Source organism: Pipra filicauda, unplaced genomic scaffold, assembly GCF_003945595.2.
Source record: "Pipra filicauda isolate LSUMZ 115617 unplaced genomic scaffold, ASM394559v2 scaffold283_size971201_pilon, whole genome shotgun sequence".
Classification (NCBI taxonomy): domain Eukaryota; kingdom Metazoa; phylum Chordata; class Aves; order Passeriformes; family Pipridae; genus Pipra; species Pipra filicauda.
Window position 1 is genome coordinate 493,570 of NW_024104402.1, and position 22,714 is coordinate 516,283.

The 22,714-nt window shown below is 38.8% G+C and overlaps 1 protein-coding gene across 4 annotated transcripts in view; it reads right to left on the reverse strand.

Moving 5' to 3' along the window:
• Nucleotides 1-11,824: 11,824 nt before the first annotated feature.
• The window catches only part of TTC8 (tetratricopeptide repeat domain 8), a 39,144-nt gene continuing 28,254 nt past the window's right edge, over nucleotides 11,825-22,714 (reverse strand). For all 4 annotated transcript variants that reach the window (XM_027738676.2, XM_027738666.2, XM_039382807.1 and 1 more), the window contains 6 exons: nucleotides 21,189-21,299; nucleotides 18,091-18,230; nucleotides 16,662-16,836; nucleotides 15,295-15,417; nucleotides 14,074-14,157; nucleotides 11,825-12,441 (listed from right to left, as the gene is read on the reverse strand). In XM_027738676.2, coding sequence (XP_027594477.1) covers nucleotides 12,325-12,441; nucleotides 14,074-14,157; nucleotides 15,295-15,417; nucleotides 16,662-16,836; nucleotides 18,091-18,230; nucleotides 21,189-21,299 — 750 coding nt within the window. In that variant the 3' untranslated portion in view covers nucleotides 11,825-12,324. The remainder of the gene's footprint in view (nucleotides 12,442-14,073; nucleotides 14,158-15,294; nucleotides 15,418-16,661; nucleotides 16,837-18,090; nucleotides 18,231-21,188; nucleotides 21,300-22,714) is intronic.

A 22,714-nucleotide genomic window follows, 5' to 3' on the forward strand; every position in this document is an offset into this window, starting at 1 on the left:
GAATACAGAGAAATGTTAAATAAATTATTACTTATGCATTATTAAAAATAAGTCACACTTCTATAGCTCCTCTCAGATAATGAACTCAAAACCATTTATAATTAATTTCACAACTCCACGTAGGTGAAGGAACAATGCCATGTTGTTTTTATGAGCAAAGAGCTGAGACATTGATATGTGAAGTGTTTAAAGTGATGTAGACCCCTCTTGAATAGCACCAGGGAGCTTTCCCCAAAAGGTACTCCACCAAGTAAGTGAGCTGGGCAGGCATCCAGGCTGGTTTTCAAGGTTTTAGCTCCTGGAGCTGGGACCGTCTGTCTGTCCTGGATTAGACTGGGGTCTGGCCCAGTGGGCTCTTCAGATTTGCTCACTGAGATACTGACCCATCACCCCTAACTCCATGGGAATCAGGCTGTTCAACTCATCATCCTGAAACTTGGAGTTGCCAAAAAGACATCTCACAGAGCAATGCTGTGACAGGATGCTGAGGGCTCCTGTCACTGTTGTTGAAACCTGAAAAATCATAATGCTGCACTGCAGAGGCAAAAAAAGGCCATAATACACAAATGCTGATTTAACTCATGGATGGGGGAGCTGCAACTGCCGAGACTGGAAGCTGTTGTGCCACGTGCTGACAGGAGGCAGAAGGGCTGTACTTGTCTGATCTGCTGACATGCAGCAAAGAAAGCATTCAGCTGCTGCTGAACCCAATGGAAAATTAAAATCCTACCCCAAATGATTTTCTGACATGGTATATTCCCAGAAAAGGCAATGACATTTACTGGCGTACTGACAATAACAGGAACGTTACACATAACATAACTGAGTATTCTATCAGAGCTGAAGTCAACTGTGCAGCCCAGATTACTTCCACTTTTGTAGACTGCATTGCAGAGTGTTGTGGGAAGCAGTATTTTGGGAAGCGTAATGGGTAGAGAATCTGAGCCCCGTGAAAGCAGGAGAATGTGACTTGCCCTCCTTTTCCCTGTGCTGCTTGGGTTTGCAAATGGCAGATATTTTCTTTTCCCAGCTTTCAGCCTTATTTTATTTCTCAATCAAGTTGCACTGTACCTGTGGTATCCTATGACTGTGTTCCTTATCAGGCAATAGCAATCAATAGATGTGAAACAACACATCTAAACCTTTCCTTACATCATTGTCCTTGCACAGATGAAGGTCTTCTGTGGTTGGTGCCTTCTGCACCTGCTCACTATGTCACACAGGGAGCAGCAGTGAGATCCTGAAGGCAGAAAATGCTATTTTTGGTACTGTACTTTAAATGTGAACATTTTTCCCTTCTCCTAAAACTGTGGGTTTTATCAGATCATGTTTCAAAGAGACAATGAACCTCTGCATTTAAAACAATTCCCCAGAAAGTGGTGAGCTTTCTTGATAAATAGACAGGTAGAAAGAACCTGTTATGTTTTAAATCTCTGAAAACACAGACCCTGACAAATTTTGTTGCTTCCTTCTCATTTTGCTGCTATTTAAGCTGTTCCAGAGGCTTGTTATGACTATACTGGGCAAGAGATGCATGGAAGTTGTCTCCAACATTAGTTCCTCAAAACATCATCCTTTTCACAGGAAATATTTTGTTAGCTCTTGTCCTGCAGTCTTCTACTGACTTAGCTGTTAAATATACTACAAGAACTGCCCATAAAATGCATTATATGAATCACAGAATCATCAAGGTTGGAAGAGACATTCAAGATCATTGAGTCCAACTTTCAACTCAACACAACCATAATCCCTCCTAAACCATATACCTAAATGCCACATCCAGAGGCAACTTGAACTCTTCAAGAGATGGTGACCCCACCACCATCCTGGGGAACATATTCCAATGCTTAACCACTTTCAGAGACAAATTTTTTTAAAATATGTAATCTGAACCTCTCCTGGTGTAATTTATGGCCATTTCCTCTCATCCTTTTGCTTGAAACATGGCAGAAGAGACCAGACCATCTTACCACAACCTCCTTTCAGGTAGTTGTAGAGAGTGATGACATCCGCCCTGGCCTGTTCTCTAGACTAAAAGACCCCAGTTTCTCACAAGGAACTGAGCCATTCCTCATAAAACATGTTTTCTAGACCCTTCACCAGCTTTGTTACCCTTCTCCGGACACACTCCAGCACCTCAATGTCTTTCTTATAGTGAGCGGCCCAAAAGTAAACAGGATTTGAGGTGCAGCCTCACCAGTGCTGAGTACACGGGGCAATCACTGCCCTGGTCCTGCTGGCCACGTTATTTCTGATACAGACCAGAATGTCATTGGCCTTCTTGGCTGACTGGGCACACTTCTCATTCATATCCACCTGTTTGTCAACCAGAAACTCCAAGTCCCTTTCTGTTGAGCAGCTCTCAAGCTACTCTGCCCCAGACCTGTAGCACTGCATGGGGTTGTCGTGACCTAAGGGCAGGGCCCAGCACTTGGCCTTATTGAACCTCATTAGTTGTCCTCAGCTCATCAATCCAGCCTGTCCAGATTTCTCTAGAGAGCCTTCCTACCCCCCAGCAACACTCCCACCTAATTTGGTGCCATCTCCAAGCTGATTGAGGGTGCACTCCATCCCCTTGTCCAGATCATCAATATAGATGTTAAAAACAGCACTGGCCCCAATACTGAGCCCTGGTGAACACTACTTGTGACCTGCTGCCAGCTGGATTTAGCTCCATTCACCACCACACTTTGGGCTCAGGCATCCAGCCAGTTTTCTACTCAGTGAAGGGTGCACCTGTCCAAGCCATGGGCTGCCATTTTCTCTAGGAAAATGCTGTGGGAAACGGTGTCAGAGGCTTTACTGAAATCCAGGTAGACAACATGCACAACCTTTTCCTCATCTACTAAGGGGGTCACCTTGTCATAAAAGGAGATAAGGTTGGTCAGGCAGGAAACTCTGAGTTCCAGCCCAACTTCTCTGAAGTTTTAATGAATATTGTGATATTCTTGATAATCTAGTGAACAGCTGACTCTTATCTCTGTGTGTATGTGGAAGAGCATGAAGAGAGGAAATCTGTGCCAAGTAATGGCCATGTAAATAATTTCTTTGACACAAAACTGTTTTGTATCTTTACACAGTCTTATATCCCTACAAAAGCAGAAGTTACCAAGCAGCACATTTTGCCTCTAGGGCAATATGCTCTTTTCTTACATTTGTTTCTCATTTTCTAGAAACAATCTTATTTACTTTATCAGAATTCATCATTAATAATCACTTGTCAGAAGTTTTCTGACACTACCAGCAATTATTTTGCCATTCTGCATTACACATTTCCAGAGTGAACAATAGACTATATATTCCATATTTTGTAATAAAGATATGGCAAGAAAACTTTTATGTTTTTATGAATAAACAGAACAATTGTAAGATCTGAACAACAGAATGAGGTATGGGTTTGGGATTTAATTGTAATTTTAGGAAGTGAAACATGACATTAGGATTAGAAGGGGAATACTTGCTGAAAATAAGAAAAGGTTACTTCAACTTTTTGGAGTTACAAGATGGTATTCAAAAGAGGTATTTTTATACCCATCAGGGAGCCATACAGGGTTTATGCAGATTTGACATTTTCTTCTTCCTTCTCTATTTGTATCGGAGCCCAGGGTGAACAATCTCCTTTTTGTTTGCTCTCTCTAAATATCTTTGTCTGGACAGCTGTTGATTCAAGCTCCGTGAATAAATAAAATGAAGAGGGTCTCCTGCATGATTTAAAAAAAAAATGCTATTTTCTGAACCCTGACTTGCCATTTGCAATGTTAGCATTATCTTATTAGACAAACAAACGGCCTCTTTTCCCTCCTCACGAGCATATTAGCTTTGCACTTGCAAAAGCTGCAGCAAGTGAACTTTCCTGACATTAATGGGAGGTGACGGCAGGCGAGGGAAGATGTTGCCTTTGTCCAAGAGGAGGAGAAGCACTGTGAGCCCAGCGCGCCTGCAGCGCTCCAGCTTCCTGCACAGCTTTTATATTCCCAGTGTTTGTGAGTTTTACTGACGGAAATAAAAGACAAAATCCTTTAAGAATTCAATCCTGTCACCCCTCTGCACACTGCCTCTCACCATTGCTTAGGGAGGAGTATTCATACAAAAACCTCAGTAGTCACTGGGTGCAAGCACTGAAAAATGGGGTCAGCTGATGGAAAATGCTAAAAATGCAAAAATTAATAATTATAATAGCAGCAACAGTTCCAATAGCCTTATTTTACATGTATGGAAATGGAGAAATGGAAAAGCATAATTTGCTGAAGCTGGAGCACTAGTTGGGGCTGGGATGCAGGTTCTTCCCTTTCTAGGCCTCTCTTCTAATGACAACCAGATTTTGTCATCCAACATGTGATCGCTGCCTGATATTCCTTGTTAAATATGACTAAAACTTGTCAGGAGAGCCTTACACAGCTCTTGAAGGTTCAGGTATCCTCACTGATCCTCTGAAATATTTGTGCTGCCTCTTGAGGAACATCAGGCAGTCTGGATGAACATTACTTCACTGGCAGCTCAGTGGCTGTGTTTGCATGATCTAGCTCATACAAGTCCTTTTTATATCCCATTAGCATGTTTGCAGGCTACTGCACTTAATTGCATCCTGTACCAATGTTTTAGCTCCTTTTGGACAGTCCAGCACTAAGGGAGGAAGCTGACAAAAAGGATAAAATCACAGAGACAACATGCCACAATGTAAGGGGACATGAGAGCTGCCAAACAGAAAGTTTAATGGATGCCGTGGCTTCAACAGACATGGAATATTTCTGGGAAACCCCATGTAAATCATACATACCAATATGTTCTGTGGAAAATAGCACCCCATGGCTGTAAAAGCTGAACAATACATTGAAGCTCCAGTCTCCAGAGCTCGTGTGGGTTGTGAGGGCTCCATGACTGGGCAGCTGCTCTGCTGCAGTGAAACGTACTGCAGAGGAGATGGGTCAGGAAGGTGCCCAAATAGCTTGTCTCGTGCTTAGCAGGGGTGATTTCACAGGGCTGCTGTGAACTCAGGGAAGATTACTCTAAGCAAACTCTATCATCACCATACATTATAGAAATTTTAGAAATTTTAAATGTTCTGCAGTTTCCAGTGTGTTACAGCAAGAGACATCGGAGACTGATAAAATTAACTACTACTCATGTCTACTGTTGTGACCTTCTCAACCTCCAGAACACAGGAAAAGGACATCAGATTAAATACAGTTATCAGGCTGGAAAAGGGTGAAACTCCTGTTAGTCAGCACAATCAATTAAATGAGATTTAATTTGCTTTCTAAATGTATGCACAGGACAAACCCAAAGCCCAGACAAAATGGACTGTTCTCATTTCTCTTCAAGCAAATGGCAAATCTGAACCACTTCCAGAGTTATTGGTGGCTGTGTGGCAAAGCTGGTCCTGGCACAGTGACAGCTCAAGCGGATGGAGCTGAAGCTTGTCTGAGGAATGAATTTCTTTGGAAAAAGCCAAGCTCACACAGTCAGCAGCTGGAGGAGGAAAGGAATATTTTTGGGGTGATATAGACCAAACTGCCTGGAAACAGAACATGAAGTCACAGAGAGTGCAAGTGCAGCAAGGCAGGATGAACACATCCTGAGAGAAAAGAAGAAATTAGGTCATAAAACCTGAGAAAAGAGGAGAAACCACACTTATCATTCCCTAATGATTCCCAGGTTGCTTGGCATCTCAGCTCAAGTGTCTGATCCAGAGATGGATTTCACAGGGACCAGAATGATTCCCACTTTCAGCTCACTTTTAAGGGAAAAACTCAAATTTTGCACATCTTATTGCAGAAACTGAAGAAATTTCTTACATCAGCTGCCTGTCATATGCCACCCTGCTCCAGCCACACAGCTGGGCTGCAACTCCAGGAAGGGGGGGACAGCTCTGTATCCTTCCCTCAGTGGCAGCAGTATACCAGTCATGGGAGGTGGCAGCAGCCTCTGAGCCTTTGGGACCTATGCAAAGCACTGGGGCATCCACATCTATACAACTTTCTTTCAAAGGTAAGACAAGACTTCAAACAAGGTCCTGGGCTGTCTGTTGAGGTCTTTATCAAGTGTCTCTTTAGCTGCTTAAAGCTTAATCAAAATAAAGCTGGAGATGCTATATTCATATTGAAGCATATTCATGTAAGAGAGCAGCTCTTGACTGCAGCCAGGAGCACCACAGGATGGTTGACTTCTCCTTGCCCAGTAAGATGTACTCAGCCTGAAAGTGTTCTCTTTTCTCAGCAGCTACGAGGGGCTATTACCACAGAATCACATAATACAGAATATGCACACGGATCATCGAGTCCAACTCCTGGCCATGCACAGGACCATGCCCAAGAGTCACACCATGTGCCTGAGAGTATCATCCATGTGCTCGTTGAGCTCCATCAGGCTTGGTGCTGTGACCACCTCCCTGGGGATCCTGTTCCAGTGACCAACTACCCTTTGGGTGAAGAACCTCTTTCTAATATCCAGCCTAAACTGTTTCTCTGCTTTAAGCAGTTTCACCATCTAAGTAGAGATGAAAATATTGGTACAAATCCCTGAAATCAGGATTGACAAAAAAAAATTGTTCTGCTACAGGTATAATCAACTGGTGGGAAGCACAGCACTGACTACCTCCTATGGATATGCGTGGAAAAAAGAGCATGAAAGAAGCTCTCATCTTTCTTGTATCTAGTTCCTTTGATACTGTTAAAACAGATTCGTTATACTCAGCATGTCTGGTGCTATGACCTCCATAAGGGGCAGAAAAATGTTATGACCGTGTCTAGCGCTGACTTTCAAACATGCATGGTCACAAAGACAAGGATAGCACTGCTCCCAGGGGCATGGCAGCAGGATGTTTCCCTGCGCTCTGTGGACCCCTTAAAGACCAATAGATTTATTGTAAACCACAAACTATTTGAAGCCTAAAATACCTGCTGTGCTATTTTGAACCTGAGCTAAAGGGGGACTTCCAGAGGAGAAAGGAGAATTTATTTACAGTATGTACATCTTAGAGTCCCATGTAACAAGAACATTTGTTTTTCCTCGGGGTGCTTGAACAGACTTGTATGGGTCAAGTTCATTTGCTTATTGTTATAAATGATATTGAGCTGCAACCTAACGTTGGCAAAGTTGGCCATGTTGCTATGGGAAGACACCCAAAGCTGTCTCTTAGTATAACATTAAAATATTGTTTCCAATTCAAATAACACTTTTCTGGTTTTCTCTTACTCTTCCTCATTCAAGAGATTTGTGCCTGAATTACCTTGTTTTCCCAGAAATGACAGATATTTAGCCTGAAGGGAATTTGCTTACAATGTATGTTACTTTGCAATGTTATTGGCTCATGTTGCAAGCACAGTGTTCACCAAGATAACATGGTATGAAGTTACAAGTGATGATGTGACATGGTTTACCCCAAGAAATAACTCTCTCTTCCCTTCAAAATCAAATATCTTTCATTACTTAGGCTTTGTTTAAAGTATTTTAAGTTTTGATCTAAGCAGAAAGGTGTATATTCTGGTGGTGGCATTTTTTTAGTTTTAAAGGTATTGGAGTACTTGAAGGTTCAGCTTCATTAGAGCCACTTTCTGAGATTGCTGAGTATGTCTAACTTTTTCTTTAAAGATGATGTCGTATTCAGGTAGACCATATCAGATTTGTCACATAATGCCAGTAGTTTGAAAGTTTTTGAACTTTGCTTGTAATTGCTTAAAAATTAGTAGTTGAAAAATACATACACATCTGCTAATAAAGATAATAAAGACTATAAAAGGTGAGGTTGAAAAGTGTAAATTACATCAGTCATCTATAAGTAGCCACATTATGTTTAGTTACCATTATATTAATTATTTTTTGCTAACATATATATACCCCTGCAAAATGGGATCTCACATTTCACCCACCTCTCCCAGTTTTCAGTTAGACTGGGGTCTAAGGTAGTCTTGGAGAATTATTTCCTTCACTGTCTATAGCTACTACCTGACCTGAAGATATCTGTGAATGTCTTGCACATATGCAGTAGTGATATCGATGTATTATACGGCAGAGATTTCTGGTATATGTGGTCTTCTGCTTATTAGCCTGCCTTCCCAGGACTTATATTGAATTTCAAATCTAATGTTTATCCTAGTAGCTACCATTTCATACCATAATAAATAAATGCTTGGTAATGACATAGCATTTTAAGCCATTAGACATTACAGGATTGCAGGCAGAAGTCAGAAGCTTTCAAAGTTTTTGTACTGGATCTCCCCCACCAATATCTCTCGAGGAACTAACAATTACATCCTTGAAAGCTAGTACAGATACATGCATCCGGGTTTGTTCTACCGACTAAAAAAAGAATCGGTAACCATATATTTTAGAAGACTATGTTTTCATGTGAACCCTGAGCTGTTAGCTTATGGTAATTCACAGGAACAAAAACAGTCAAAGGTTATGTTCCTAAATTGACTTTTGTGTGGTATCTCATACACAATTAGACCAGAGGCTCTTGATGGAAGGTTTTATGACCCTTGGTTAGCATGATCTAAATTTATTGATTGAAAGGATTAATTAGTTAACATGTGCAATAGCTTTAAAGGTTCTTGGCATTATTATAGTATATAGACTTGGAAATATATGGAATTGGTAGTAGTATAAAATGACACCAAAGCTAAAATGTACAATCTTGGCAATTACTTTATGGTTATGTAAACTGAATAAGTTGAAAATGAGATGAAACTGTTGGGGTGGTCTACTTGCTGGAACCGAGCTTCCTGGCTCTTAACAGCTTTGCCCTTTCCATAGCGCTGAGCAAGGTTTGCATCCTGCTGTTTCGTCTTGTGTCTCATTTCTAATTGGCTTCAAGACTTATTTTTGAAGCAATATAATTGGTTTCACTGGAAATACATGTCAAAAAGCAAACAGGAAATGGGGAAAAGCCCCACATTTGTGTGTGCTGATATATTCCTATACACAACACAATGCACTGTGTTGGGAAGAGAGTTTTTTACTATGAACTCATTGATTTGATTTTTTTTTTTTACATGTTCTATAAAGATCTAGTCTCTAACTAGGAAATCTTCTTCAGCTAAATCTTTGTGACCTTTTAATAAACTAAATATAGGAAAGGAGAAGGCTGTGCACTATGCAATTGCTGTAACTAATCAACAGAAAGAACATAAATATAGTACTTGTACAGATCCTTCAGTTACTCAGCATGATTCAGGGTATGTTTACTTGATAGTTTTTCAACAAAAATTGCTTTCTCTGGTGATGTATCTTCCAGAATGAACCTTCTTACAGATGCTTCCAAGCATTTGCAACTCCTGAGCACTCATTAACTTTGAAAGCTCCCCTATTCAGGAAAATTAGGAATGCCACCATCTTATCAGCACAGGAGTTCAAATGCTACTGGGGAGTGACTGGAGATACAAGTCTGTATATGCCTTGAATATCAAAGTTTAGGCCTATGTCATATCAGAGATCAGACTGAATGACCCCAAAATCTCTCCCTCTAGCCTACAAAGACAGGAAGCAATGAAAGAAAAAGTCTACCATCAGCAGCAACAAAATTGGATCATTATCTAAAGTCTTTCAGTGACTGAACTGGCATCTAATGGAAAACTGACTCTGTCCTGCCCAATGACTTCTGAGGATGCTTTTTGCAGCCAAAATGATCCACAACCCTTAACTGCATATTCTGATTAATTTCAGCAACAGTTCCATGGCTTGTGCTGTGGCTATAACATCTAGCAGAACAATCAAATTCCTTTAATAACCTAACCCTATATTATCAACTTTTAATTGGGTTCATCCATCGAAAGACCCCAGCAAGAAGGCAGGTAAAGAAGGATGGAACTGGTGGCAACAACCATAAACTGTACAGACCTTTCCTGCAGGGACACAGAAACTTCAAGATGCCCCAGCCATCTGCTTTAAGCTTCCTTCCAGGCAGCTTTGTTGTGGACACTATCACCCCTCTAGATTAAAACATTGTGTTATTTTTTTCCTTGTATTTTATTCTCTACTCTGAAGAGATTTTTTAAATGCTGGCTGGACATACCTGGAGCTGTGCTACAGGTTTGGGGAAAAATGGTTGCTGTGTTACAGAAACGCTGCTTGCAATGTTAAGGTCACACTGCCCTGACATGATCCTACTGCAGAGATGAACACAGATTCCAATGTGTTGTGTTGTGCTCTGCCGTCCTCAATGAACCAGAGGTGGTTTGCCCCGGGGCCTGCTCATTCAGCTGTTTGCTGCAGCTTGCACCAAATTAACATACAATAAAATTGAAAGATTCTTCCTTGACAAACAGCCTGCTGATTCATCTGTTGTTTCACTGTGGTACTCTACTCATTACCACATTTGATTTCATTTGTATATGTGTTAATCATGAAAAATATACTGTCAGACCCTTGCTTTGGGGCAACAAGGCAAATAGCTGCTGCCTTTTGGGGTAATCAAAATATACCACATAAGATAAATTTGGAATAGCTTGCAGATGCTGCAGAGTAGGGAGATAAAAAGATTTTAATCCTTGTTTAGAACTTGTGCTTCTCTGTGGGGTTTGGGTTTTATTTCTAATTTGCACAAGCATATTATGTAAAGGATTCTTTACCACACATGAGCCTTTTCGCTTTTAATCTCCGTACATTCCTCAATATTAAAAGAATAATCATGCCCAGTCTATGTACTAAGGGGTACTGTTTTCCAAAAAAAGGAGTTACTCAGACCATTAACCTGAGCAGTGATCACAGTAAGTGGCATCTTATAAGCACTTATGAGGAACTATTGAACTGCCACACTAGATTAAAAATTAAAGTTGTGTTACTCATTTCCAGTTCACATAGAAATAATCTCATTTACTATGCAATTTTAAAATCAGTTTGAGTTAATAATATGACATTCAAAAATTCTCGACAGTTGTGTTTAAACTGCTAAGATAAATTTTCTTTTCTGGTAGCTTCCTAAGTTTAGCAATGTCAGCTGGAAAGACATAAATACAGTAGATCAAAGGATGAAACTTCCCTATAACTTCATCCTTTTTTACCAGCAAGTAAAGTCTTACTTAAGTAATGAAAATTACTGATAACTAAGATTCTCTTTTAACTAGTTTGTGATGAATTTCCAACAATATAAAGATGTGGACAAAAAAAAATTTCCATTAAAGATGCTGCATCTATTCAGCCAATAATGCTTTTGCACTTCACATTGTGTGGCAGCAGTTAATGACAGTGTTTCTAGCTGTCACCTACAGAATGCTCTGTAGGGGAACCTGTGGGCACACTTCTCTAAGCTCTCCAGCATCCGACTTCACCAGCTACAACACACAAACACAGATGAGGGTGGAGAAGTAACAAATAGTAAAAAGAAAGACATAATATTAATAAACATGTTTAGGGTTGCTCCTTAAGCCAAGAGACTCCCATCAGAGAAACATGAAAAAATTTTGAAGGTCTGTTTCAGGATGTGCCATTTCAGATTGCCTTAACATCCCACATTTCTTAAAGGCCTTTAAAAAGGTCAAGTTGTGAATTCATGCAAGTTAATTCCTTTTATTTAAAACACAAAGTATGATATAAAGTCTTCATTTGCTGTTTTTAGTAGTATTCTTGATGATCCAAATATTTGTCTAGCAACAGTGCTCATGTGGTAGCATCTGTAATTACCCCACCAGTGCCTTGTTCTCAACTATTAGTTCTTAACTCTACAAGCTTCTAAATACCCTTCTCCCTTACTGAGATCCACAATAAACTCTCTCCTGGGTAGGGATGAACACATACATTTATGCTATTTTGTACCAGTTCTGTGGAGTCTTTCAAAGTATGTTAAGATTACTGGCAATAAGGATGTAATTTAACTTACATAAACAAATGAGACAAACCATAGGAACTGAATTTATTTAATTCATACACAAAGAATACAACAAGGAATACAAGAACTTCTGCTTTACATATGTATTTTAAATTCTTTTTAGGTATTTTATTTTTAAAACTTAACATTCAGTAAGAAAGTATACTATCAAAAGCCAGGTTTCAAGACCAGGTAGGAAGTATTCTTACTCTACTACTTGACAGGTTGTCACGTGGGAATGTTTAAAACCACTTTTTTCTGCGCAAAAGTCAGAAAAAAAATCCTTTTCTGTAATCTCTTGTGTATATAGTTGCAATGTCTTCTAGCTGCCTTTTAATAAGTGTTACGTTTTAAGATGACAAGAAATTGAAATCTAAACCTTTCCTGATACTCAAAGTAACACAGGCTTTGCCACAGGAATGCATTAAGTATAGTTCATCTACTTTGAGCTGGTATTTTCAAAATGCTGTTTGGGACATTTGCTCTGGCTAACTGTTCTTACATAATAAAAAACACGCTCATCAGAGCATAGCAAAATGCTCTTTTAACTGTTTGATGAGCTGCTGTGTATCAACATGGCCTGGAAATGCTTCTTCTGACTTCTGAGCAGCTGTGTAACTCCTCTGAAGATCTCCAACCTATAAGAAAAACACAAAACACTTTTGAAAATCCAAGCACTGCAGTGTTTGCGTCATGTATTCTGTGCATCCTGTGGAGTACATTTCTGATGCTCACGAATGTTTAAACCTAGCTGGTCCTAAGAGCAAACAGAGTCAGTATAGAGACTTTTGAACTCAGGATTATGTCCCCCTTACATCAAGGGATGAGAAGAAAAAGATAGATGTGATTTTAATGGGAGGGATGCTTCAAGACAGCAACTTTACGTATCCCATTTTACCTGACTTCTTGGAGAATGGACAAGGTACACACCATGCCTAGAGCTTGAAGTAAGGAAGAATAAAAACCAGCAGTTCTGCTTTTAAACTTCACAAAAGTGCTGTAGTATATATGAGAAAAACACAACCCATAAGGCATCTGTAAAAACTGCAACTCCACGTAATTTCCTGCTTTCTCACAATATTAGAGAACTGATGTTGCTCCTCTGCTGTTTTTATAACTAATTGTTCCCTACTTAGGGAACTTAACTTTTTTTCCTAAATAGCCATCATTTTTTGGAAGGATGAAAAGGAAAGTATCTCAGAAAGTGGGTTCAGCAAAAAAGAATTCAAATGTTTGGGAACATATCTAGTAAAAGTGATAACTCCTGGATGGAAAGGAAGGAGTTATGGACAGAGTCAGAAGGAGGCCTTTGTTCCCTGTGTATCAGTCAACGCAGAGCTTCGGTGCAGCAACAGTTCTCTGAAGGAGAAGAAACCAGGGTCCTGGCCAGTGAAGTCATGCTTTGTAAACCATGGCCTTACACCAAATCTAAGGACTGCATTACCCCACTGAATCAACACCTGGCTGATGTGGCTGTGTGTCTTCTCCCGTAACCTATGAGGATTCCTTGTGCAAAAGCTACGCAACAAGACATTTGCAGACTAGGATTTACTCCTTAATTGGTAGGTAAAATATGCAATTATTCAAAACCATCTTATGTTTCACAATGGAGAGGATACGCTTACAAATTAATGGGTTGTTCTTTCTTGACGCGTGTACTTTAGTATCTGTAGGAGTTGAGCTGCCCACACAACACAGAATCATAACAGAATCTTGAAAGTGTAGGCACAAGCAAAGAATCAATTTTTTTCTTGTGAAAAATGTAAGGACTTATACAAGATTTCCTTATTAACAAGAATGTTGCACATTCTTAATACAGTGTCTTATTAACACAAAAAATTCAAGGGTTGTAAAGCTGAAGAACTGACTTTCTTTTTGAGATCAGTAAGATCATGGGATAAATAAAGGATATTTTTTCTATAATTACTGATAAATCATATTATACTATTTCACTTCACATTCTGAAAAAGCCAATGACTGTAAAGACTGTAGATGGAATTGTTAATGAATTGTTCATCTTCTAGGCATTTGGACAATTAAAAAGTTACTTTAGAGCTAGTTGGCCTCATTTATTCTCAAAAGCACACTGGAATGACTACTTTGACACACTTCTGGGTATTAAAATGAGAACATAACTTACATTTTCCTTGAGTTTGTGCAGTCTGTATTCTTTTGTCTTTCCTATCTGAAATTCTCAGTACTAACAATAAAAACCCACCTGCCTCACCAAGACTCAGTTTTTAGATTACAAGAACAGGACAGTGCATTACCTTCTCTGAGAGTATGGCAAAATTGAAATGGGGCTCATACATATGAGGTGCTAAAGATGAAGCAGTCTGCAGCAAAGCTCTCGCCTATACAGAGAAATAAAAAAACAATACAGTGAAATATGAATAATTCGTAAAAGAAATCATCCTATGTTTTCTCTACTAGGCATTTACTAAGAAAGCCATTTTCAACATGGTTACACCAATAGTGTAGGCATAATACAGTTGAATAGCATTGAAATTAATAAAGACTCTTGGCTGAGTCAGAAAAAACCATATTGAGACATACTCAGTTAAGCAATTCAATTTTAAACACTGAAGAGAATATATTAGGTATATGAAATAAAAACAAGTATTTAAAGAACAGGTGACTGTATTTATCTATTGTCTCTAACAGTACTGTCTTAAGCATCCCTGGAAACATAAATTTTATCATAAAAGTGACAGCTTTCACATTCTAAACTTTTAATAAAATCAGCTTTTTTTTTCTGACTAGTAAAATAGTGGTATACAAAAGTAAAAGAAATTAAGTATCAGGGTGTATATTTTCATGCTGTAAATCCAATACAAAATTAAGGTCAACTTGTGAATGCTTCTACTAGAAGATGGAGAACTTAGTGGGGAAGAAACCAAAATTTTTAAAAAGAAAAGTATCTGTAAACTGTTTGAGAAGGCAAAGTTAAGAATCTATTAAAACTCCCTAAATCTGAAACATCTGAGTACATGTAACTACTTATGAAAGAACATTGTGAAACAAAATCCAAGATAAGCAAAACATCTTCACTTTTTTTTATTCTTCTTGGCACAACTTATTGCCATGATGATCCTGATTTTTAATTAATAGATGTGATACAAGAAGTAAATTGAAAATTTTAAGCCAAAAACTAAAGTAGACAGGAAGTGATTCCAACAGAAAGGTTCTGCAGTGCTAGTTATTAGCAATCACAACTTCCACAACTTAAAAAAAAAAATCTCAAAAACTGCAAAGCAACTGTAAAGCTTGCTTGTCTTTGATGATCCATTTGGATAAGCCTAAGAATGAGCAGTTTAATGGGAGATAGCATGACAACATGGAAGTTGCAGTGAAACATGCATAACAATTATCCAGGTTTTCTGCCTGTAACAGTAAGCTAGACATTCATATGATACCTCAGAGAAATGACGTTTGTTAAATACCACAGGGCCAAATGAAGCATTCTGCTTAGGCTGAGATTCAACACTGACCTGTTCAATGTGACCTTTTCGCATTTCCAGCACAGCCAAGTTGTTGTAAGCTTCTGCATAGTCGTTATTGTTGACTAACGTTAGCTTGAAACACTGGTAAGCCAAATTCAGGTCTCCTATCCCCTAAAAGTAAGACTGTGTTTTAATGTGTGAAAAGACTGGAAACACCATGCATCTGTTTTGTTGTCTGTAGTATTTTTTCACCCATATGTACTAACAAGGAATGCAAATTACAATAAAAACATGCTGATCAGAAGCATATGTGCTTTCTTCCCAGACCCTCGCATTTTTTTCTTATTCTTTCTCTAGACAGAATAATTTCATGCCTCAAGGGATATTCACTTCATCTAATTTAACTTTTAGATGACTGAAGTGTCTTCTAAAGACTATGCTATCTGCTACTGTCTATAGCAGGGTAAGATGTCTCCAGAGAGGAAGTCATCTTGTCTCTCTGTCTCTACACATATTTAAAAAAAAAGATAAAAATTAAGGGAGATTCATTTCTTGGATGGAGCGGCTGACCAGTACTTCAGTGTTATGAACAACATTGATATAGCATCAGGTTAAACGTCAAAAGTGACAAATGCTAAAAAATACAGGTACATCAGTTCAAATTTCAAATTACTGTGTTTATCCCAGTTGCAATAAAAGCAAGATGAACAGCTGGGTTTCTCTCTGACTCAAATCATTATCAGAAAACATCTGAAGACAATTCACATTAGAAAGCTGTCAAAAACTTTATTCAGTAAACTTATTCTGGGCATGCAGCTAAAGAGAAATCTAACACAACTTCTGGAAAGACACCTGCAAAAATGGGCAAAGAATGAAAATTTGTGTAGAAATTTAACAAAGTTTATCACATGTTTATACAATACTTCTATAGGTGTCTCTGAGACAGAGGAACGTGCTTTCTCAACTATGATATACTCAGTGCTTTAGTGTTGGTTACTTGCTGCTGAATGTGTATTTTTATGACAACAGAATCGGTCTAATGCTCCATGTAACGCAGTTCCCAGAAAAATATCTTGAATTAAATTTTTTTTTGTCAGATTATCTTGTACTGTAGCCAAGGCCTTCAAAGGCAGGTACATGTGGCAATTTTTTTAGAAAGATGGGAAGGTTAAAGACAGTGGGGAGTAAGCATTTTTTAGCAGGTGAAAGCCACATTCTGTAAAGTACAGAGGTTTTTTTCTTTTGCTGCTTCTTCTCTGCTGAAGTGCAAAAAAATTCCATTTGTACTGGACTTTATTCTGTACACTACTGGGTTTTGTATTTCCAAGTAGGGAAATGACTCCTTCCTAGTTACTTTTTTTACTTTTTTTTTCCCAATTGTATTTATTCGGAAAGATTGTTAATATTTTTCATACCACAGCCACATGTCCCAAGTTGTACCACACATCTGCTGTTTCCTCCTCATTTTCAGCCAAAAACAGTGCCCGTTCAAATGAAGATAGTGTCATATCATATTGCTGGGCATAGAAGCAACAGAGGCCCAGATTGTTAAAGAGCTGGCAGTTATAAACACCCATCTGCAGGAGCCGTCTAGATTGAAAGAAAATATTTGTTTCATTTATTTTTTGATTTATTTCAAATAAGAGTTCTACTCTAAAAGACAAAGTTCTCTCCTACTTTCTCCCTGTTCTGAGAGGGTTTAAAAAACAAGTGTTATACTCTTACACTTGGTAGTTTCATGAAGGGCAGTGCAGGGCATTTTTTTATTAGAATCAAAGCTGTGCAAAACAGTCTGTGTAAATTAGTAACTTCTGTCTTTTTGACTGAGTCACATGATCTGACTTTACTGCAAGACAGAGCTGGACACAGACTTTCTCCATTTCCTCTTTCCAATCCCTTGGCCTCAATCAAGCTGTAATTCGTTGCAGTTACTTTTTATAACTCTTCAGACTTCAATTTTTTGCTTGATTCCTATCCTTCAGTGCTGCTTTATTAGTAATAGTACATCTAGATGTGAATCTACATTAATCTTACATATGAAGCATAACTCAGATTTTGATTCAAATTGATGTTGTTTGGTGTGTCTTTTAGAATGGAGATATAAAAATTCTGTTAATATTTATAGAAAAAACAGAAATGCTTTGAGGGCCAGAGAAAAAGGGCTGTTGTCTGCAGCATGACTGTGAGTTCTTTAACCTAACGCATAAAAGAGCTCAGGTCCAACAGAAATGAGATGGAAGTGCTTTTATTGACTTAATTTGCTATTAGACTCAAGAACATGAGTCAGGCTCCTTTGCACTCTTGACTGTACCGAAATAAAAAGTAAGCAGCAGTATTTAACACTATCTTTTTACTGCTTTCAGTAAAACATGCAGGAAGCCCAGCCCACATTCAGGTCAGGGATTTTGTGGTCAGAACTCCTGGTCACTTCAGGTGAAGTTTTTCAAGATTATTCTTTTTCAAAGGGCTAAATAGGAAGTCCTTATGCCTCTTGGATGCAATTGAAGCCGAAAGTAAGATCCACTGTTCTCAAACTGCCTCATGCTGTGAAAGAACTTTACTTGTGGATTAGTTGAATAACTGTTTTGATAATCTTTGTTGATACTTCTATATACTTCTCATGTAATGATGACAAATTTTTAAGAGAGTGATGTAATTATCACTGGATGAGAAGATACATAAGTTGGTAAGCTAGTTTTATGGTGATATTTGTCCAAATGCTCGTTCATCCTCCCATGACAATTTCCTAATTTGTTTTTGCTATCAGCAATACAAAATTCAATCCCTTATATTACCTTCCCACACATTTAGTTCCCCTCCCTCCCTCTCCACAAGTGTAGATACCTGTAAAACCGCAGAGCTATCTCGGGCTGGTCTGAATAAAAATGGTTACTGCCAATGCATGCAATGGCTTCCACGTGAGTATTGTCTTGTTTTAGGACGTCTTTATAGTATTCTGCAGCTGAGGAGATATTGTTCATTTCCTACACAATTGGACAAAAATTCCAATTACTTCTACTGCTTATCATCTATTTTTATCATGGAACTTACTAAAATGTCAATCTACTGAGTGCTTTACCTGTGTCCTGTACAGTACTTCACAGAATCACAAAATGAAAGAACATGCTGAGTTGGAAGGGACCCACAAGGAGTATCATCTAAACACTTCTTGAACTCCTGTCAGGCTTGCTGCTGTGACCACTTCCCTGGGGAGCCTGTTCCAGTACCCAGCCACCCTCTGAGTGAAGAACCTTTTTCTAATATCCAACCTAACATCCCTGACAAAAATCCAACCTTTCTCTTGTCACTGGTCACCATAGAGAAAAGATCAGTGCCTGCCACTCCTCTTCCCCTCACAAGTTGAAGAGTGCAATAAGGTATCCTCTCAGTCTCCCCTTCTCCAGGCTGAACAGACCAAGTGACCTCAGCTGCTCCTCCTATGGTTTCCCCTCAAGGCCCTTCACCATCTTCATTGCCCTCCCCTAGACGCTCTCTAATAACTTAATATCTTTCTCATATTGTGGCACCCAAAACTACACACAATATTCAAGGTGAGGCTGCACCAGTGCAGAGCAGAGCGGGACAATCCCCCCCCTCGACTGGCTGGCGATGCTTTGCCTGATGCCCCCCAGGACACGGTTGGCCCTCCTGGCTGCCAGGGCACTGCTGACTCATATTCAACTTGCCATTGACCAGGACCCCCAGGTCCCTTTCTGTGGCACTGCTTTCTAGCATCTCATTCCCCAGTCTGTACAAACATATAGGGTTGCCCCATCCCAGGTGCAGAATCTGACACTTTCCCTTGCTGAACTTCTTATGGTTGGGGATTGCCCAGTCCTGTAATTTGTCGAGGTCTCTCTGCAGGGCCTCCCTGCCTCTGAGGGAGTCATCAACACCTCCTCCCAGTTTTGTGTCATCTGTAAACTTGCTTAGTATCCCTTCCAGTCCTGCATCCAAGCCATTTATGATGCTGAAGAACACAGGGCCTAAGATGGAGCCCTGTGGAACCCCACTACTGACAGGTCACCATTCTGATGTTACCCCATTCACTATTACCCTCTGTGCTCAATCCCCATTCCCCATCTCCCTGCACCACTGAGGAGGGAGCAGGGAGAGACTGGGAAGGAGGGAGGGATGGGGGGAAGGTATTTTTAAGATTTGTTTTACTTCTCATTATCCTGCTCTGATTTTGATTGGTAATAAATTCAAGTAATATCCCCAAGCCAAGTCTCTTTTTCCTGTGACAGTAATTGGTGAGTGATCTTTCCCTGTCCTTAACTCATGAGCTTTTCATTTTATTTTCTCTCTTCTGTCCAGATGTAGAGGGGAGTGCTAGAGTGGCTTTGGTGGGCACCTGGCATCCAGCCAGGGTCACCCCACCACACACATGCAATAGGCACCTGCCACTTCTCGCACAATGTCTGTGATACACAGAGCTGTGCAGTCAGTTTCCCAGTACGGTAACACAGAATACACTTACTTCCCCGGTCAATGTCTCAATTATTTTCAATGCTTTGTAAATCAACTCATGAATTCCTCTGTACAAAAATGAGAATATAATTGCATATAAAGAATTATTATGTGCCTTTGTAAACAGGAATCATGAATTTACCAAAATTTGTACTACCTAGGATATGCCAGTGAAGAGAACTATATTGTATAAAAATATATGCTTGGATGTGTGCTACTTGGAGGACGAATTAGGGTGAACTCATTGCTGTAAATGATGGCACACTGTTTCTGATGAGTGCAAGGTCCAGAGAACCCTGTCCCACACCAGAAAAAAGATCAAGCTCATTTCTGTATTTAAAAAGGAATAACTTGTACCTGTGTGCTGTAGATACACTGTGCTCTCAACATAACTAAAGAATAAGCTTTTGTTTAACTTCAGCAGTGTATTTAGCTATTAAAAAATGGATTTTTTGTGATTAAAGGAGATAGTACTAAAGCAGTCTCTTTAAAAATTATGGGGTTTTTTAAACCAAAAAACCTCTGCAACTCTTCCTACTGTAAAAAGTTAGCGATAGGGAAGAAAAGCTGTGATTAAGATGGCTGATGCACATATTCCACTTGGGAATCTATGTAATGAGAACAGCCCTGTGTTGCAGTACAAATCTTTGCTAATGAAGCTATAATCCTGCAATCAGGTGTCAGTGCAAAACTAGATCCTATCAACTATATGTTGCTCCTTAATAATTCCTTAAAGAGTTATGCAATGTTATATATGGTTTGGCAAAATAATATCCATATTAATAACTGTTTAACAATTCAGAAAGAAAAGCCTCCAAAAATTATGCAGCTGTTTTCTTCCTTGCTGAAGGACACAAAGGATTAAATATGAAAATAGATTAAAGCTTAGGGGTTAGATGAGAATGATGAGAACAGGATTGAATGCCAAGTATGAATGTAGATAAAAAAACCATAAATTCATGACTTTGTTTAAAACATTTGTTCTAGAATAGCATCATTACCAACTTTCAGTGAAAAACGATAATAAGTCCACTGTTTGACATGAAAATACACACTTTTAAGACACAAAATGCATGGTTACCAAGCTAAAATGAAACTACTTTAAAACGAATCCTACTTAAAATGACATCTGCTTCCTAACTGAAAAACATTCCCATTTCAACTGTTCTCACTGGCTTAAGAAACTAATGGTAACACATTAGTGCAAATAAAAACAACGTTGATGAGTAAACTATTTTGCCGATTGATCCTGCTAGCAGGTTGTTGGTGACTTGAGCAGTTTTAGTATGATGAAACATATATAAACTAGCCTCAACTACATGGACAACATCTGGACCACTTGGCTCAATGTGGACTTGATTCTTCAAGTCAAGGGTAAATGGGATCTCACAGTTATATTCAACTAGTGGCTCTTTTTTCTACCTCAAGCACCTACATTTGGCCACTATAAGGATTGTATAGTGGGTGCATACCTCGTAGATTCTGGCAATTCCACAAATAAGAGTCACTTCTCCAGGAAATCGATCTAACCCTTGCTTGAAAAGGTTCAAAGCTGTTACGGGCTGATCCAAGCGCAAATACACCTAAGCAAATAAAAAGTGTATATACATGTTAAATGTCTGATTTTTATACCTATACTGCTGTTTAACATGGGAGAGAAATAAAAGGGATGACACCTCCATTCATGCAATAAACCATTAGTTGAGATGATGAATAATACTGAGAAAATAATGGAGTGAATACTGACTAAATGTGCGTAATGAAGATAAAATAGTTTTATTTAAAATAATTAAATTTACATACATACCATCTATACATTATTAATTAATTTGAACATTACTACTAAAAAAAAAAATCTAGTTATTTATTATCATACCAAAATAATATACTTTGACACTGAGGTAAAGGTATCACCCTGAATATTGCCCTGTTTAATATATTTTTAAAAAATTGTGTTTAGGCTGGAAAGAACTGGATCTTCAGGTGGGTAGTGCTGGAATACCAAAATGTTTTACTTAGTCAAATAAGATTGCACTGCACAGAGCAGTGACACTTTCAAGTTTCCTTACTGCTCTACCAATCTCTCATCACAAACAATAAAATCCTACAGAAAGAGGGCAGTTTTGCCTCTGCGATTTTGGCTTCTGTGTTGATTATGAAAATGTGTAATGTGGATAATAACTGTGTGAGAATTGGACTCCAATGTGTTGCAATGTGTTGACAGAGACCACCCCTGCAGCTATCTGAGAGTACAACTGTAAAGGCCTCCTGTTGTGGGGTATGGTAAATAGAGCTACAGCGAAGGGAAAAACCCTGCACATATGCTTTGGGAAACTAGATGGCTGGAATGATTAATCTGTATTCCACTGAGTGGAAAAGGGTTCTGAATGCTTCTGTTGGAGAAATATTACATTAATTAGTGCTAATACTTGATGCTACTAAAAAAGGAAAAGAATCTGTGACTGGTATCCTGATACAAACATTTTGTGATGAAATGTAAGAAAAATATCAATGTTAACTGAACACTTGAGAAACCTCCAAACATGGTTTCTGCTTTTGCCCTTGAGCTTCATGGACTTCTGACTGCCAACAACCAAAATCATAGATCCTTTTTTTGCAACCCTATAGATATATACTGCTGCAGATATTTGCAAACAATTCTTTCCTATGACCACTCAACGATATTCGTAATTGTCAAAGAGCTGCCGACTGTGAGTGCCTTCCAAGCAAAGGGACTGCCATTTCAAGTTGATCATTAGCAAAATGAAAAAAATACAGGCATTTTTTACACTCATTCTGCTAATGTCACTTGCATTTCCTGTATTAAGCTAGAAAACTAATGTCTTCTTGTGAAAAGCAATAAAAGAGCAAGGGGTTTGGAGGGCATGGTACTTAGTAGACTAGAACTGCACTAATTACATCAGGAAAGGGGTAACTCCCCTAGATCTACTCCTTTTTTATATTTTTATGTTTGTTTATGAAGTACATTTTTTGAGTA